This window comes from Scyliorhinus torazame, chromosome 2 (assembly GCF_047496885.1).
Source record: "Scyliorhinus torazame isolate Kashiwa2021f chromosome 2, sScyTor2.1, whole genome shotgun sequence".
Classification (NCBI taxonomy): domain Eukaryota; kingdom Metazoa; phylum Chordata; class Chondrichthyes; order Carcharhiniformes; family Scyliorhinidae; genus Scyliorhinus; species Scyliorhinus torazame.
Window position 1 is genome coordinate 160,320,533 of NC_092708.1, and position 18,758 is coordinate 160,339,290.

The window sequence follows — 18,758 nt, forward strand, 5'->3', positions numbered from 1 at the left end:
CTATTTTTCAATATTCCATCCAACAACTGATGATGCACAACCAACAATTGCATGATTTTTCTTCACTACACAACAAACCGTGAGCTTCCTGTTTATGCTACTGCATGTTCTGCACAAGTGAACAGAAGTCACGGCCCTGAAATTCCCTACCCAAAATGGAACACTCACAAGCAAATAGGAATTCAAAAACTGGGTTCAAATCTGTATTTTTGATGAGAACTCAGTATAACAATTTTCCCACTTAAAATGAATTAGATACACCTGAAAAATTAATTTACTGGGGTTTTCTCAACATTCTCATACTGTTGGGTTATCTCAATTTTAAAGTTATCTACTACAGGGAGAACCACAAAAAAATCACAAGAACGATCCAATTGAAAATGGTACAAGTGGAGCCCACCCCCTCCCTCCATCAGTAAGCCAATGCGCTATGTACTTATTCATCTTCCTCAATTTAGACCTCCATGAAAATGTTGGTGGTAAAATGCTACAATTGGCTTTAATGTTCCAACCAAATGGGTTAAGACAAGTGTGTCAGGATTTTCATTCCAGGTGAAATTGTACATCAACAGCACCCATGATTCACTCAATTGTGCTGTCCTCCAATGTCACTCATGTTCATAAAAGCAAAACAGCCTCAATCATGAGAGACTTCGCAGATACTATATGTGAGGAAGATTAAAAGATTAGAATAAAAACGTGAGCAATTAGTTTTTGCCTATCTAGAATAACAGAGGAACTGACATGAGAAAATAAAAATGCATTAAATATTGATAAAATCTGTATTGATGTTTTTCAAAAAAATGTTTATTCCCATATTCTGACCGAAAACCTCTACAATATTTGTTCCAATAAAAAAAAAGCACCAGGAGGCACCAATACAGAGAGATGCATTTATTAAAACACCAAGTTTATCTGCACTAAATTATTTAAACGAAACAGAAGATACAAGCCGGATAGTTGTGGATATCATATGTGAACCTGACCACATAACTAACGAGTGACGAGTTAATCGTGTTGGCTGGATTCACAAATTGTCAAATTTAGATTTCAGTCAAATTTCGATATGCCAGAGTGGGATCACACCTTTAATCCTGAAGTTCATACTGTGATAGCTTTATGCTACTAGATGAAACCGAAGGATTTATAAATATTACACAGTACTGAATGTAAAGTATTTACAACATAAGCTCGAGCGATTTAACGGCAGTGAAACAGTACTTCATAAATTTATGTCCATATGCCTGGAGGAATTAGCCAACACTTAATGTCACTGCTAACAAGTTGTTACGAAAAATGCAGAGATGATCCTAAAATACCTGGACAAAAAATTTCAAACACATTTTTATCCTTCGTGCAGTTTTTTTATAGTTGGTAACCATTTGCTTTTCCACTTACTTTTTAACTGCATGGAGCAGGAACCACAGTGTAAGTCTCCTTATTGTTCATTAACAGTGACAGTTTTCACAGAAGGCTTTTCACAAGCTTTGGACACTAATGTTCCACTGGGGTAAATTGCCATTTTTTAAAGCTTGCAATGAGACGGATTTCAGAAATTGATTAGATCACTCTTCAATTTGATTGCAGAGGGTTTACTTTGGGGTAGGTATCTTTATTTGCCCCGATTAGGACTGTTCTTGCACAAGTAATAATCTTAGTATTTTCTCATAAGTTAGCTCTGAAGATCTTTGTCACAACTGCAGAAAAAGTTGTGCAAAGTGAAGCATTATACTTTAGCAAAAGTAGAAAAGATGCATTTGGTCATGTAAAGAAAGTGGGAAATGAAACCACCATACAAAAATTAATGAATATAATGTGATCCTTGTTTGAAAACCAGCTGATTTGAAACTTACTTAAAAAAACCTCAAAAATAACTTGAGAAATATAAACTGGACTTTAGACTTTTATGTTTATTGTTTTTGTTAGAAACAACCCCTTAACACAAGGAATTTAACCTAAATCTCAATAAAGACAAATTTAAATGAATTGTAAATTGAGTATTCGTCATCCTGTTGGTCACTGTAAGATTTAGTTACTTTAACATCAAGAACAAGTTACGAGACAAGAAGACCAAGTCCCATTTAAAATAAAATAGTGCTACTAGCCCTATCCACTTACTACTTTACAATCTGCACCAATAAGATGATAATGTTGTATTTCAAACTCTCATCACATCACATCCGAAGCACAGCATAAGATTGGGCAATAACAATGCAGCAAATAGCAGACAACAAAGACTATGCAGTGAATTTTAACCTCGTTTTATAAGATATAGTCAAGTTCATAACGGACATGTGTATTCTTCTCATCATTGAAGATCTTTGGATAATGTGCAATTAGGGCATCCTGCGAGCCTATGTAGATGGAGTTGTAGATCTTCCAGTACACATCCCGTACTTTCCTAGCTGGATGGAACAAGCCCTATCAAGAAAGGAGGAAAATATTAGAATTCTGCTGTTGGACTAGCAGAGATATCAGCTGTTATAATTATGAGGTTTATAAGATAATTATATTTTGGGACCACAGCGTTAAAATTATGGTTAATGAAGGAGTCATGTGACCCGTCCTGCAGTCTGCCTGACAGTAAGTCTGTGTAGTGTGATTGCTGGAAAGAAAAGGAAGGCATTGATTGTTTTACTGAGAAGGTGTAACATACTTATGCTTGGAGACAATGGCAGCAGTCTCTGAGTTTCCTATGAGTAACTCTAAGTCTCCCAAAGCCCCAGACAGATGTTGTTGGTTTCGGGTTTTAAACAGCTGTACTGTACACCACCCATTTACTTCTAAAATGAAAGGAAGTTGGGATTAAAGATTGCTAATCTGCACTTTTAGCTTGATGCAAGATTAATGTGTTTCACGTTGCCATGAGGAAGAGGGTAGAGGATCAGGTTACAGACTTCCTTACAAATCAATGCATATCTCAGACAGCAAAGATTCTGTGTGGTCAGTAGAGAGAAGAGTTTGCTTGGCTTTCCAAGCTACCAGAGCCGGATGCAGGAGGGGCAAAATCTCCGTTTGAAGAGACACATCCGACAGCATTTTACAGATTCTGAGAGATTTGGTCTAGTATGGTTGGTGGAAGAAGAATCATCAGAGCAGACTTTCTTGCTGATAGTGGATTTAAAACACGCTCAGAAAATGGAGGAAAGTGCCTGGAGATGGTAATTTGCAGTTACTACTCAGCAAAGTGGGGATACAGAACCCACTGTAAACTAGGAGCAACTGTGAACTGTTTGCTAAAAGGGCTGTAATTCTGGAGATAGCGATGAGTGTTAAGCATGAAGGGGAAATGTTCCTCTCTATGATTTAGAGTAGAAGTTGCCGACAAAAATAAGCGTTTAGTCAATTGGACTTGTCGTCATTTGTTACACTAAGTTTTAAAATATAAAACCTTGACCTGTCATTCTTTCGGCTATTAACTGGAAGTTCAAATTGATTTTTAAATGTTAGCTGTTTCTATGGAAATTGCAAGTTCCAGAAATTTTTTTCTGGGAGTATATTTCTATCTGCTCAATAATGCTAACAATGTTCATTCCAACAATAAAGTGGATTTATTGTTGTGTTTAAAAAGGGAAGCTAAGTGGATCAAATCAGATTGGGAGTGTGTGTGGCAGGACTTCAATTTTTCACACTTTGGTTCTCTAAAATAGTGGTGCTTCTCTCAGGAAGACACTACCCAACAGTTATAAAGGCAGGGTTAGTAAACCTGGACTACTTTTGTATAGAATTATAGAATCCCTGCAGATTAGGATGCCATTCGGCCCATCTGCACCAACCCTCTGAAAGAGCACCTTACCTCACCCCACGCCCCCACTCTGTCCCTGTAAACCAGTAAGCCCACCTAACATTCTGGACACTAAGGGGCAATTTAGCATGGTCAATCCACCTAACCTGCATATCTTTGGACAGTGGGCGGAAACCAGAGCACTTTGGAAGAAACCCACGCAGACACGGGGAGAACGTGCAAACTCCACACAGACAGTCACCCAAGGCCAGAACTGAACCCGGGTTCCTGGCGCTATGAGGGAGCAGTGCTAACCACAGTTTTCCAATTTACTCTGACATTAGTTTCAAAACAAATACATTTGTAACTTCGAGCCAGGATTGCAGTACTTTACAAAAAATTAGGATGTGGGCTTCATCCAAGAAAAACTGTTAATCTTAGCTTTGCTACTTTGAGAAGGCTGGGCAGCTCCCAAGAGAGTAAGGGCAAAATACAGCAATTTGGCCACTCATTGCATCTTTCTATTAAGTCATTCGCACAATGATTTTGAGACTACCTAGGAGAAAGCATGAACTCCCATGCTTTCAACAAGAGAAGCTGCAGATCATTACATCAAAGTCATGGGAAAACAGACTACAGGTATTTGTATGTAGAACTAATCCAATTCAAGTACAAGGTTAAAAGCAATGTGTTGAACTTGCCTGTAAACAATACTGTAGCATTCTGCAAGGACCTAATGCAACCCTTAAACCTTCCAATGCTCCCATAACTGCCTGGATAACATGTGGTGATGTCTCAAAAACATTGGGCCACACATAGTTTAACAAGTGATTCAGTGCATCTTCACAGCCAAATCCATATACGCCCAGGGACATGTGCTGCACAACTGCACTCGCTGTCTGTCTGTGAACCAGGTCTCTATAGCGAGAAAAACAACAAATTGGTTATTAAAATATTACCTGTTTTAAATTTCTTAGCTATGTATATTATAACAAAAACATTTAAAATTTATGCTTCAACATCTAAGATACCGTTAAAAAATCTTGCATTGAAACTGCTCGTTTGTTTGAAACCCTGTTTTCCATGAACAACTTTGGAAGGTGAAAGAGAATTAACAAAATGATTCAATGAGCTAATTAAAGAGCCAGTAAATCTTCTTCTAAACAAATAGTGAGGGGAGGAATTTGAAGTTAACAATGAAGATTTACAAGGGGAAGTTGGGGGCAGGGGAAATCAGCTAATAAAGGTCAGTAGATCTGGCTGATCTGTGAATGGGCAAGAAAATAAGTGGTGGAATTCTGCACGAGTTGGAGTTTAAGCAAGTTAGAGCTTGTGGAGCTTGCAAAGTTTCAGCTACAGCGGGACTGAGATGGATGATGCTTCAGAGATAGAGTAACATTCCTTTTAATGAATGGTGGATGTGGCTCAGGGCAGGACATGGAGGTGGTGTAAACGGTTAAACTTGAGTCGGAAGAGTGGTGAATAAGTAAGTAAGGAAATGAGTTACTGGCAACGGCCAAAAAAAGATGTTGGCAATCTTCCCAAAGTCAAACTCCGAGAAATAGTGGTTCATGCACAAGTTGATGGTTGGCAGACAGTCCGACAAGTACAGTAACTGTCATGACATCGATGGCGGTAGTGAGGTAAAACTGGACATTATTTGTGCATATATAAAATTTCTCCCCTTGCTGGATGATAACGTCACCAAGAAGCAACATATGGATGAAGAATAAAATAGGGCACCAAAGATGGAAATTTGTCACATCCAAGGCAGCCTTGCACAATTGAGGGGAAACGGATATACGTGCTATGTTGGGGCAGTGTGACTGAAATAATGAGATTGCAGTGTTAGAGGAAGGGAATGTTATGTATCTTTTTTTTAAATCTTAGGATGTGGGGATCAATGGCAAGGCTAATGTTAAGCATCCATCCCATGTTAATTATATCAAGGAGCATCAAGGGATCCTGCACCATGTGCACAGAATGCTGTTTCGCTTAAAAGCACATTGTCAATTCTAGTGCCCCAGTGCTGCCTTAGATAGAATCAGGTATCTCAGCAGAAACTTTTCAGTAATGCATTGACATTTTTGATAGACAAGGGATTCAAAGGTTATTGGGGCAGATGACAAAGTAAAGTTGAGCCCACAACCAGATCAGCCACGATGTAATTGAATGGCAGAGCAGGTTCAAAATGCTCAATGGTATTCTCCTACACCCAAATCCTATGTCTCAATAGACATGCACGATTTAAAAAAAATTATATCCATCCACTTAAAAAAAAAATCCAAACACAATATTTACTTGCATGTATACAGCTATATTTTGTGATCAAATGTTTCATTTAACTGCAGAGTAGGACACAGGTGGCTAATCAATGCCTATGCTTCCTCTTTTTATGCATATTACATAAGTAACTAGTCTGGCTCCAAAGCCAATAAAGTTAGCTCAGTGCACTACTGTTGGTTGTACTAAGTCAGAGATCAGCGAAGTTCAATTTTAGTCACATGCAGAGTTAGTCAGCTTTGGCTGGGTCAGTGGTATGAAACAACAACTAGTCTCAGTCCCTCCAGGCTAGGGAATAGAAGAATAAAACTGTCAGGCCTTTCACTCTAGTGCCCCCCGATGGAAGTATAAGTTAATGTCTAGCTCAAGTCAGGACAAAATTAGACTGTTGTCACTATCACTGAATAGTCCAACACTCCCTAGCCAGAATGACAAAGAATGGATAGTTGCCTGAAACATCAAAAAGCTGCTATCATCTGTGAAGTGACATCCTGGCATTTGTCCATCTCAAGGAGAATGGTGGTAAGGAGATTTTCTTTGAAATATTAGCGGTGGCAAATCAACAATTCACAAGAATTGCTCCTAGCCTGTTTGCTTTCAAATGAAATACAATAATTTACAGGATATCACAAAAGGCTTGGCAAAAATTCACTAACAGCTATTGAGACGACTTGTAGGTGTTCATGGATTAAACCGGAATATAATCCTTCCCCAGAATGTTAGTTATTTTAAAATAAAGATATTACATTAAAAAAATATTTACACATTTTGCATTCATTAACAAATTCAACTTCAAAATGAGAGATCTATATAGGTAACACAAACTTCCATTCTGAATTAAGAAGTTTACTCTTTCGGAGTAAGTGGTCACTGACCATACTTGGATGTCTGTTGTTATCAACATCCAAAACTGAACTCACCTGTCCATTAAAGCATCTTCAAGTAATGGCGTAACTGCATAGATGTAATCTTTTCCCATTTCTCCGATGTACTCAAATAAGAACGAAAGAGACTTAAGCACACCATTCTGGACATTCAGTTCAGGAACTCTGTACTCATTCATCAAGGCAGGTAACACAGTGAATGGAGAGCACGTTTCTGCCACAATAGCAATAGCTACTGTGGTACAGACTCTGTTCTGACGTTCTTGAACCTTCAGGTTATTTAGCAGTGTGGCCAATACATCATGTGGACTGAAAGAAAGTTAAACAGCAAGTTGAGAGATCCCACCTGAAAGTGCCACTTATATAGGTGGCAAATCATTGTCAAAACAATACCAGAAGTATCAATAATACCATTTCTGCACATCATTACAGAAATCAAACATTTTCCTTCAAATACCAACTAAATGTATTTCAGTTACTGAACAACGTAAGGCAAGAAAAACAAAATTAGGTCCTCTATAGTGAATCAGGTTTGCTAGATGCACTCATGTGCATAATGATCTTGTATCACTAATTTCAGCTTTTATACAATTGCATCTAGTAATCTTAGCTGATGTGAAACAGCTGATAACTATTGTTGCATAGAAAACACAACAAAAAAAGGATGAGAATAGAGACTTATGCTCCACTGTTTGGCATAACAAATTCAAACGTAACTTACCCAATAGCTTTTGCAATGTAGCCAAAAGTGTTTACTGTTGCCCTCCTGATGGCTTTTTTGTGTGCCTTCAAAAGTTCTAATAATTCAAAGCAGATCCTCATCCATTCACGAGCAGATACATACTCTGCACCGCTGAAGAAAAGACCAACTGATGTTTAGAAACAAGTGAAATGACATCACTACACAATTTCTGATCAGTATTAAAAAATTACAATCTCTAACCAGTTTGAATTCCATCTCAACTTTTCAAGGCATTGCAGACTCTAACTGGTTGGATTTTCTTTTAAGCCTACCTAGATATAAAATACATTCTTGTATGGTGGCATCTCATATTTGATCAGATAAGAACAGAAACAAGGTACAGTTTGGTACTTACACTATTCCTTGACAAGACAAAAAAGTAACAATGCAGTTTACTATTATTTAGACAAGTTGTAATAATGACAATTACCGATCTGCAATTCGTCCAACCAGGTCAATGCAATTCTCCTGAACTTTCTCATGCCTGTTCTTTAGGATTGGAGTGAGACGTGGAAGCAGATCCTTAATAGGTGGAGTCATCTTATGCATACCTGTATATTAAAATTGAGGAAAAAATATTTTGCAATGGACCTTTTTTTCCAATAAGAAGCTGAAACTATCTTCAGGAAAAATGTAATTTAAAAATATTAATAATGTTGAATATTTTCAATCTTCCTAAATATTATTTACTACATATAATGTATATTTACTAATGTAATATACATACCTATAACATTTACAATAGCTTTAAGTGCTCCCAAGATGCTACCCAGAACCTCAGGGTACTCTTCACCAAGGTATTCATACAGCACAACACCCAAGTGACCCATCAGTTTTTCCTACAAATAAAAAGACTGTATTAATTCACATGATTTGGATTTGAAAAAGGCAAAATATACCCGAAATTCAATTCATTGGAGTGGCCAGATAAGTCAAATATCACACTGAAAAGTTTACATACCTCTTGACACGTCTTCATCACAACTGCAATTCGAGAGATTAGATCGGCAGCTTGCTGTCGCACTTTGGCTGATTTGTTGTTTAGACGCCACAATACTGTACCACAAATCTGGGGTAAATAGGGCTTCACCCGCTTACCTAATGCATTTACCACTGTACCAAAGCCATTCAACATTACAGAATCCTAGAAAAACACAAGGGTCATGAATACTATGGCAAATGTATGAAAGAAAATAATACACAAAAAGATCTAAGAACATACATGTTAGGAGCAGGAATAGGCCACTCGACCCCTGGAGCCTGCTACACCGTTTAATAAGATCATGGCAGATCTTATTGAGCATGCACAATGGTTCACTGGAAGAAAGCTCAACCAAAATGAGACATTGTTGCAAAATTAAACTTGCAGCCAGCATAATTTTGGAATGCATGGCTGTCTGAAAGAAACAAATTTTCCATTCAATCAATCAAAATATGCAAAACGTTTCAATTTAATCTGATCATAGATACATACCTCAGTCGTCTGTTCCTGGAAGGCATAGAGGATACCATCAATAAGCTGTTCTTCCAGTTTGTGGTCAATATCGGCAGCTCCTAGGTTACCCATAATCTTTTCAATGGTTTCCATCACCATTTTTCTGTATTGCTCAGCTTCATCTTTTAAATCATCAACTATTCTGGAGATTATTTCAGCTGCTCCAACTTTGTTTGCAAGTTCCACTGTGGTGTCTACTAACTGTAAAGAAATATAAAAAAATGTTATTGCAACAAATATAATAATAATAATCTTTATTGTCACAAGTTGCAGCTGTACAGAACTCTGGTACAGCCGCATTTGGAGTATTGCGTACAGTTCTGGTCACCGCATTATAGGAAGGACGTGGAGGCTTTGGAGCGGGTGCAGAGGAAATTTACCAGGATGTTGCCTGGTATGGAGGGAAAATCTTATGAGGAAAGGCTGATGGACTTGAGGTTGTTTTCGTTGGAGAGAAGGTTAAGAGGAGACTTAATAGAGGCATACAAAATGATCAGGGGGTTGGATAGGGTGGACAGTGAGAGCCTTCTCCCGCGGATGGAAATGGCTGGCACGAGGGGACATAACTTTAAACTGAGGGGTAATAGATATAGGACAGAGGTCAGAGGTAGGTTCTTTACGCAAAGAGTAGTGAGGCCGTGGAATGCCCTACCTGCTACAGTAGTGAACTCGCCAACATTGAAGGCATTTAAAAGTTTATTGGATAAACATATGGATGATAATGGTATAGTGTAGGTTAGATGGCTTTTGTTTCGGTGCAACATCGTGGGCTGAAGGGCCTGTACTGCGCTGTATTGTTCTATGTTCTATGTAAGTAGGCTTATATTAATGCTGCAATGAAGTTACCGTGAAAAGCCCCCTCAGTCACCACATTCCAGCACTTGTTCGGGTACAGAGGGAGAATGCAAAATGTCCAAATTACTGAACAGCACGTCTTTCAGGACTTGTGGGAGGAAACCGGAGCACCCGGAGGAAACCCACGCAGACACGGGGAGAACGTGCAGACTCCGCACAGACAGTGACCCAAGCCAGGAATCGAACCTGGGACCCTGGAGCTGTGAAGCAACGGTGCTACCCACTGACCTAAAACATGACTGCTGTACTTACTCGAACCACTCAACAGATGATCTTAAACAGCTGATCACTGTTAGATCCTTTCAACAATATATAAACAAACAAGCTACCACCTGAAAGGTTAAATGTAGGTTACCAAAGATTTCCTCTCAACCTATATCTTCCCACAGCCTTCTGAAGCAATGAATCTTGCTCAGTTACAATTGCACTGGCAATATCATTACAAGGTCAGTCTTCACACATTAACACAAATAATAAGTGTTGACATACTCTCCAGCAGGAAAAGCATGAAAACACGTTCAATCCATGTCTCATCTGATATCCAAACATACACAATCCCCCATAGACAATCCCAGGAAGTCGTGAAAAAGCAATCCTGGCTGAATTTACTCTCCTTTTCACAGGCCTTTGAGGTCACCGAGCAATATTTCTGCAGTGACCAGTTGACTCACGGTAGCACAGTGGTTAGCACAGTTGCTTCACAGCTCCAGGGTCCCAGGTTCGATTCCCGACTTGGGTCACTGTCTGTGCAGAGTCTGCACGTTCTCCCCGTGTCTGCATGGGTTTCCTCCGGGTGCTCCGGATTCCTCCCACAGTCCAAAGATGTGCAGGTTAGGTGGATTGGCCACACTAAATTGCCCTTAGTGTCCAAAAAGGTTAGGTGGAGTTACTGGGGTAGGGTGGAGGTGTGCGGTGTTCTTTCCAAGGGTTGGTGCAGACTCGATGGGCTGAATGGCCTCCTTCTCCACTGTAAATTCTATGACTCAGTCTTTAAGTTCTACGATTGATTTTTTTCAGTCAAAATATTGCTGAATGCAAATTATAAATATTGCGAGCAATAGTATGCATACTTAATAATTTAATAACATGGTAATGGATAAGATAATGGGGTTTAAGGCAAACAAATTGTAGATCCTGGTGATTTCCATCCTAGAATATTAAAAGACACAGATGGGAAAATGGCAGCCGTAAACTTTTTGATGCTCTCAATTCAGGATGCGTGCCTTTGGAGTGATAAACTGAGTGTCACTTCATTATTTAAGAGTAGGAGAGAGAAACCAGGTTACTTCACGGTTGTCATACTTGAGGAAGTATGAACTAATCAAAGAGTAGCACGGATTTGTAAATAGTAGATCATATCTGACTAATCCTGTTGAATTTTCTACGTTCACAAACATGCTGGACAGAAAAACATTCGTGAATGTTGGTTATATGGACTGGCAGGTGTAATTGATGAGGTTCTGCAAAAGAGATTACAGGCACGATTCTCCGGAAAACTTTCTAAGTCTTCCAAGCGGGAATTGCCGCGAGCTTTCCGGCACTCGGCCCAGCGAGGCCGGCAACACAATTCAACATTAATTGGTCCACTTAATGAGGGCTCATTGACCTCTTGCCAAAAATAACGGCTCGCCAGTGCTTCGCCAGGACCGTGCTCACCAGCCCCCCGCTAACAAGGTCGAGCATCACTTAAGCTACACTTGGCTCAACCAACACAAGCCAGCTCGCAACAATGGTGCCAAGGAGACCAGCCCCAAGATTCGGGGACACTGACCTGGGGAGGGTCCTGTTCGCGATGGAGACCAGGGGGATGTCCTGTTCCCTCGAGGGTTCTCCCGGAGGGTGAGCCACAAGGCAACCAGTGCTGCCTGGGACAAGGTGGCGGCAGCAGTGTTTTTTTCCAATTAAGGGGCAATTGTATTGTGGCCAATCTACCTAACCTGCACATCTTTGGGTTGTGGGGGTGAAACCCACGCAGTCATGGGGGGATTGTGCAAACTCCACAGTGACCTGGGACCGAACCCGGGTCCTCAGCGCCGTAGGCAGCACTGCTAACCACTGTGCCCCCGTGTTACATTCAGCTCGGGGAGTGTTACTAAGAGGACTGGCCTCCAGTGCCGGTGGAAGGTCAACGACCTACACCAGATGGCACAAGTGAGCAGACACCAACCGCGCTCCCCCGTGCCACCGCCCCCCCCCCCGTGCCACCGCCACCCCCCCCCCCACCCCCGTGCCACCGCCCCCCCCCCCCCCCCCCCCCCCCCCCCCCATCCCCACACAGCTGTAAACCATGCATGTGGCTAACGATGCCCCCTGCTGTATCTTCAGGAAACGTTCTCCCATAATCGGCGGGAGAGGGCCCAGACTAGCAGTGGGATGCCGGACATCAGATTCCTCACCTCCTTCGAGGAGTGGGCCCTGGAATGACCGGGTGGCCAAGGACAGGGTGGTCACCAACATGGAGCTGGCAGGCGCCGCAGAGGTGAGGAACCACTGGGCTCCACCCGGAGGACCTGTCAAACATGAGTACTGATTACCTTACTGACTGACCCAACCCTCACTGACCACATGTCCATTCTCCTGCAGGTCCTCCAGCCGATGGCGAAGGGCCACCACGGGCAGCACCCTCTCCTGACTCCGAGAAGAACCGTGATAGTTGTGTCCCAGTTGTCTTCCCCACCCTCTACCAGAGCAGCTACACACACCTCGGTGGGAAATTTTAGTGGACAGGCTTCTGAGGCACAATCTGGTGAGCACCACACCGCTGCTGATACACATCAGGTGGAGGCAGGAACCCCAGGCGAGACAGCACTCAGAGGTCTGCTGGATCCCAGGACCCAGTTGGGTCCCAGCCTGATGTTGAGCCTCTGGAAGTGGGTTACCCAAAGCTGATGGAGATGATTGGGAGCTGTCAGGACATGAGAGGGGGATGTCAGCATCACTCCAGCAGATCCAGATCCATAGCCGTGGAGGAGTTTGAGGGGCTACGGACACAAGAGATGCCGCCGGCAAGGGGTGGCATCGAGGCCAACACCATTGAGAGAATGGGGGCCTGTACTGAACAATAAAACCCTTATGCACAACCAGCTTCACTTTTGTCCGCAATGCAAAAATGGGTGGGTAAGTTTGCGATGACTGCCGCGCTCGCTGGTCCCCATCGTCGGGGGGGGGGGGGTTTGGCTAACAAAACAGTGGAAATGGGAGGGGTGGACCCTTGGAGGTTTCTGCACACAAGGGAACGGGAGTACTCGTTTTTCTCAGCAGTCCATAAGGTATACTCACGGATCGACTTTTTTGTGGTGGGGAAGGCTTTGCTGGCTGGGGTTAAGGGGTCGGAATACTCGGCAATTGCGGTGTCAGATCATGCTCCGCACTGGGTGGATATGATACTGGAGAAGAGGGTAGCGCAGAAGCCGGGGTGGAAATTGGATGTGGGACTTTTGGGGAACCGAGTGTTCTGTGAGAAAATTGAAAAAGTAATTGAGGAATATGTAGGTTTCAATTGCACGGGTGAGGTGTCGAAGGCAGTTGTCTGGGAGGCTCTAAAGGCGGTGTGAGGGGTGAGATAATTTCATTTAAGACAAGGGTGGACAAAGAGGAGAGGTTGGAATGACAGAGGGTAATAGATGAGATGTTGGAGGTAGATAGGAGTTATGCAGAAGATATGCAGAAGATGGGGAGCCAGCGAAGCTGGAAAAGAGGAAGGAACTACAGGCGAGCTTCGACCGGCTGTCTATCAGGAAGGTGGTGCGCCAACTGAGACAAGCAAGGGGTGCAGTTTATGAACATGAAGATAAGGTATGTTAGCAGGTCAGCTCCAGAGGGAAGCAGTGGCAAGGGAAATTCTCAGGTGAGGGATAGGGCAGGGAAGTTGTTGGTGGCTCCGGATCTGATTAACAAGGTTTTTGAGGAGTTTTAGGAGAGGTTGTACAGGTCAGAGCCACCTGGTGGAGACCATGAGATGCAGGAATTTCTAGATGGGTTGGAGTACCCGAGGTTAGGGAGGGGGACAGGGCTACATTAGAAGGAGCAATAGTGGAGCAAGAGATAAAGGAAGCGATAGGGAGGATGCAGTCGGGGGAAGGTGGCAGGGCTGGATGGGTTTCCGGGGGCTATTATAAAAAATTCAAGGATAAGCTGTCGCCCCTGATGGTGGGGATGTTTGAAGAGGCGATAGGGAAGAGGGCGTTGCCACAAATCTTGGGGCAGGCATCGATTTCACTGTTGCTAAAAAAAGATAAGGATCCGACAGTGTGGGGGTCGTATAGGCCCATATCATTTCTGAATGTGGACGCAAAGGTATTGGCGAAGGTACTGGCGGGTAGGCTGGAAGATTGCCTCCCGAAGGTGATAGGTGAGGATCAGACGGGTTCGTGAGAGGAGGCAGCTCTTTTCGAACATTAGGAGGGTATGAACGTCGTTATGGCGCCGGCAGAGGGGAAGGAAACAGAGGTGGTTCTGGCATTGGACTCCGAGAAGGCGTTTGACCCGGGTAGAATGGGGGTACTTGATGGCAGATCTGGAGCGGTTTCGGATTGGACCAAGATTTGTGAACTGGGTAAAGCTACTATATAAGGAGCCGAGGGCGAGTGGCCGCACAAACAACATCAGCTCGAGATACTTTCTCTCCACCGTGGGATGAGGCAGGGATGTCCTATGTCCCCCCTGCTGTTTGCACTTGCAATTGAGCCGTTGGTCATCTCATTCAGAAGTTCGGGAGCATGGAAAGGAATAGTGCGGGGGGGGGGGGGGGGGGTGTAGAGCATAGGGTGTCCTTATATGCCGACGACTTGCTGTTGTGTGTCGGAACCGAGTGTGTCGATAGGGGAATATTGGAGCTACTTCGAGTATTTGGGTCTTTCTCGGGGTACAAGCTGAATCTAGACAAGAGTGAGTATTTTGTGGTGTCTCAGCCGGGGGTGGTGGGGGGTGGCGGGGGGGGGGGGGGGGGGGGGGGGGGGGTTGCCATTCCATAGGGCAGGGACTCACTTTAGGTATCTGGGGGTACAGGTTTCCCGGGAGTGGGGGGGCTTCGCAGGTACAACTTCTCTAGTTTGGTGGGAGAATGAAAGCTGATCTGGCAAGATGGGATGGTCTCCCTCTGGCGGGTCGGGTACAGGCGGTTAAATGAATGTGTTGCCGCGATTTCGGTTTATTTTTCAATGCCTGCCGATTTTCCTGCCAAAGGCTTTTTTCAGAGAGATTGAGGGAAGGAGGGAAGGTGGCCAGAGTGAGAAAAGTGCTGCTACAGAGGGGAAGGCAGGCAGGGGGTTGGGTCTTTCGAACCTGATGTACTACTACTGGGCGGCGAATGTGGAGAAGGTGCAGAGCTGGGTCAGAGGGGTTGATTCCCAGTGGGTCAGAATGGAGGAGAGTTTGTGCAGGGGGTCGGGACTGAAAGTACTAGCAACAGCGCCGCTCCCGATAGCACCGGGGAAGTACTCGGGGAGTCCGGTAATAATAGCTTCATTGAGAATTTGAGGCAGTTTCGCCAACACTTCGGGTTGGGGGCAGGGCCAAGGGAAATGCTGATTCGGGAGAACCACAGATTTGAGGCAGGGAGGTGGGATAGAAATGGGAGAAGGGGATTAAGACGCTAAAAGATTTGTTTTTTAGGGGTCGGTTTGCAGGACTGAAGGAGCTGGAAGCGAAGTATGGGCTGGAGCGGGGGGGGAAGTATTTAGATACAAGCAGGTTCGAGATTTTGCCAGAAAGGAGATATAGAGCTTCCAGGAGGAACCGGCCTCCACATTGCTGGAGGAGGTGCTGACAACAGGGGGACTGGAGAGGGGGGTAGTGTCAGCGGTTTACAGAGATATTTTGGAAGAGGATAAGGTGCCACTGGAAGGGATCAAAGCAAAGTGGGAGGAAGAGTTGTGAGAGGATATGGAGGGGTTCTGGTGTGAGGTGCTCCGGAGAGTGAACGCCTCCACCTTGTGCGCGAGGTTGGGGGTGGTATACAGAGCACACCTCACGAGGGCGAGGATGAGCCGATTCTTTGAAGGAGTAGAAGGTGTGTGTGAGCGTTGCGGGGGGAGGCCCCGCTAATCATGTTCATATGTTTTGGTCCTGTCCAAAGCTAGAGGATAACTGGAATGAGGTTTTTAGGGTAATTTCCAAGGTGATGCATACGAAACTGGACCCGGGTCCCCGGGAGGCCATATTCGGGGTGTCGGACCAGTCAGGGTTGGAAACGGGGGGCAGAGGCAGATATCGTAGCCTTCGCCTCGTTGATCGCCTGAAGGCAGATCCTGCTGGGATGGAGAGCAGCCTCTCCATCCTGTGCCCTGGCGTGGCGGGGGGGACGGACCTGTTGGAATTCTTGACTCTTGAGGTTAAGTTTGAATCGAGGGGAAGGACGGAGAGGTTCTACAATTCATGGGCATTATTCAATATGCACTTTCAAGAACTGGATAACATCGAACATTAGTTGGGGGGGGGGGGGGGGCCTGCATGTATTAAGGGTGACTATGGGTGATCCCTGATTCCTTTTTGTCACTTGTTTATGTAAACATGCGGGCTAATGTTTGGGGTTTGGTGGGAGGGTGGAATCATTGTTATTGTTCTGGGGATTGACATTTGTTGCTGATTATTTATTGTTGATGGGTGTAAATTTGGGAGAAAAGGTGAAAAAGGAGAACAAAAATATATATTTTTTAAAGTTTGCGATGACTGACCAGGCCACATCCCAAGTGAAACGGACGCGTATGAGGGCCTCCCTGGCCCTCCGGGCTTGTGGACCCTCACAGCTGCCACCTGTCCAGCAGCCTCCGGCTGGGTCTCAGGTTCCTCCCCGGCCTCGTCCTCCAGTCCCTGCTGGTCCGGCACCATCTCATCATCCTCATCCCCCTCCTCCTCAGAGGTGGACGCAAGTTCCTGGTCACCCCACTGCTGTGGTAAGTTGTGGAGGGCACAGCAGACCACAACTAAGCGCGCGACCCTCCGGGCAATGTACTGGAGTGCACGACTGGAGCGGTCGAGGCATTAGAACTGCATCTTGAGGAGTCCGATGCACCGCTCAATGACAGCCCAGGTGGCTGCATGGGCCTCGATATACCAGGTCTCCGCTTCGGTGTCCGGCCTCCGTACTGGCGTCATTAGCCAGGTCCTCAGTGGATACCCTTTATCCCCCAAGAGCCAGCCGCCCATCCTGGGATACCCCTCGAAGAGGGCAGGGATGGCCAACTTCCCCAGGATGTAGCTGTCGCGCACACTCCCCAGGAAGCGTATACACACATGCATTATCTTCATCTGGTGGTCGCATATGAGCTCTATGTTGAGGGAGTGGAACCCTTTTTTGTGAACATAGGGCATCCCCAGATGGCCCGGTGTGCAGGGCGACATGCGTGGCATCTATTACCCCCTGGACCTGGGGCATCCTGGTGATGACAGAGAAACCGGTTTCCCGGGCACCTTGCTGAGCCTGGTCCATGTCAAAAATGATGCAGTCTTCTGCCCGGGCATACAGGGGTTCCGTGACCTGACGGATATATCTGGGGGCTCTGGCCTGTGAGATACCACACAGGTCCCCACTCGAGCCCTAGAAATGATCCCAAGGTGTAAAAGTTCAGAGCTGCAGTGACCTTGACAGCCACCGGGAGCAGGTGTCCTGCTCCTCCACATGGTGCCAAGTCCACGATGACATGTCACAGGTGTGGTACCATCTCATTGTTGAGGTGGAACCTCCTGTGGCACGCGCTGTCCGTCATCTGTTTGAATGACCAGTGATGCCTATACACCCTGGGCCATTGCAGACCTTCCCCTCTGGGTCCCTCCCTCACTTGATATGCGGCCGGGTCCTCAGGATCAAATGTAATCTTTTTGAGGTCCCCAACTTATGAAGCACAGCAAAATGTGTAAATGGAAGCAAAGAGTTACAAATGGAGACAGACAAATTCTTTAAGTGGTCAATTGTGGCAGGTGGATTTCACTGCGGGGAAATATGAGGTTATCCACGCAGGATCCAAGAAAATCATAGTATTTTCTAAATTACAAGAGCAGGGGAGAAATAAATCGGTTTGAATGTCCATACATATCCATGTATTCAAAATAACCAAAGGTGCCAGGTGCCAAAGGGAATCAAAAATGCAAATGATATATTAGCCTTTATCTCAGAGGGACTGAAATACAAAGAAGAGGAGGTCATGCTCCAGTTGTACCCATCAGCACGGTAGCATCGTGGATAGCACAATTGCTTCACAGCTCCAGGGTCCCAGGTTCGATTCCGGCTTGGGTCACTGTCTGTGCGGAGTCTGCACATCCTCCCAGTGAGTGCGTGGGTTTCCTCCGGGTGCTCCGGTTTCCTCCCACAGTCCAAAGATGTGCAGGTTAGGTGGATTGGCCATGATAAATTGCCCTTAGTGTCCAAAATTGCCCTTAGTGTTGGGTGGGGTTACTGGGTTATGGGGATAGCGTGGAGGTGTTGACCTTGGGCAGGGTGCTCTTTCCAAGAGCTGGTGCAGACTCGATGGGCCGAATGGCCTCCTTCTGCACTGTAAATTCTATGAAATCCATCTGGAGTACCATGTTCACTTTTGGGCACTGCACCGTAGGGAGTTATCTTGGCCTTGGAGGGAGTACAGCATAGATGCATCAACACCACACCAGGCTTAAAGAGCCAAATTATGGAAAGAGGTTGCATAAACATGGCATGCATTTTCATATTTAGACAGTTGAGGGGAAATCTAATTGAGCTGTTTAAATTAATGAATGGATTCAAACGAGTAAATAAACTATTTCCTCCGATGGATGAAATCTAGAATATGGGGCCGCAAACTT

At 44.6% G+C, this 18,758-nt stretch overlaps 1 protein-coding gene across 2 annotated transcripts in view; it reads right to left on the reverse strand.

Moving 5' to 3' along the window:
* Positions 1-879: 879 nt before the first annotated feature.
* The window catches only part of sf3b1 (splicing factor 3b, subunit 1), a 93,451-nt gene continuing 75,572 nt past the window's right edge, over positions 880-18,758 (reverse strand). For both annotated transcript variants that reach the window (XM_072478841.1, XM_072478853.1), the window contains 8 exons: positions 9,108-9,329; positions 8,595-8,777; positions 8,361-8,472; positions 8,064-8,184; positions 7,613-7,744; positions 6,928-7,200; positions 4,426-4,642; positions 880-2,421 (listed from right to left, as the gene is read on the reverse strand). In XM_072478841.1, coding sequence (XP_072334942.1) covers positions 2,263-2,421; positions 4,426-4,642; positions 6,928-7,200; positions 7,613-7,744; positions 8,064-8,184; positions 8,361-8,472; positions 8,595-8,777; positions 9,108-9,329 — 1,419 coding nt within the window. In that variant the 3' untranslated portion in view covers positions 880-2,262. The remainder of the gene's footprint in view (positions 2,422-4,425; positions 4,643-6,927; positions 7,201-7,612; positions 7,745-8,063; positions 8,185-8,360; positions 8,473-8,594; positions 8,778-9,107; positions 9,330-18,758) is intronic.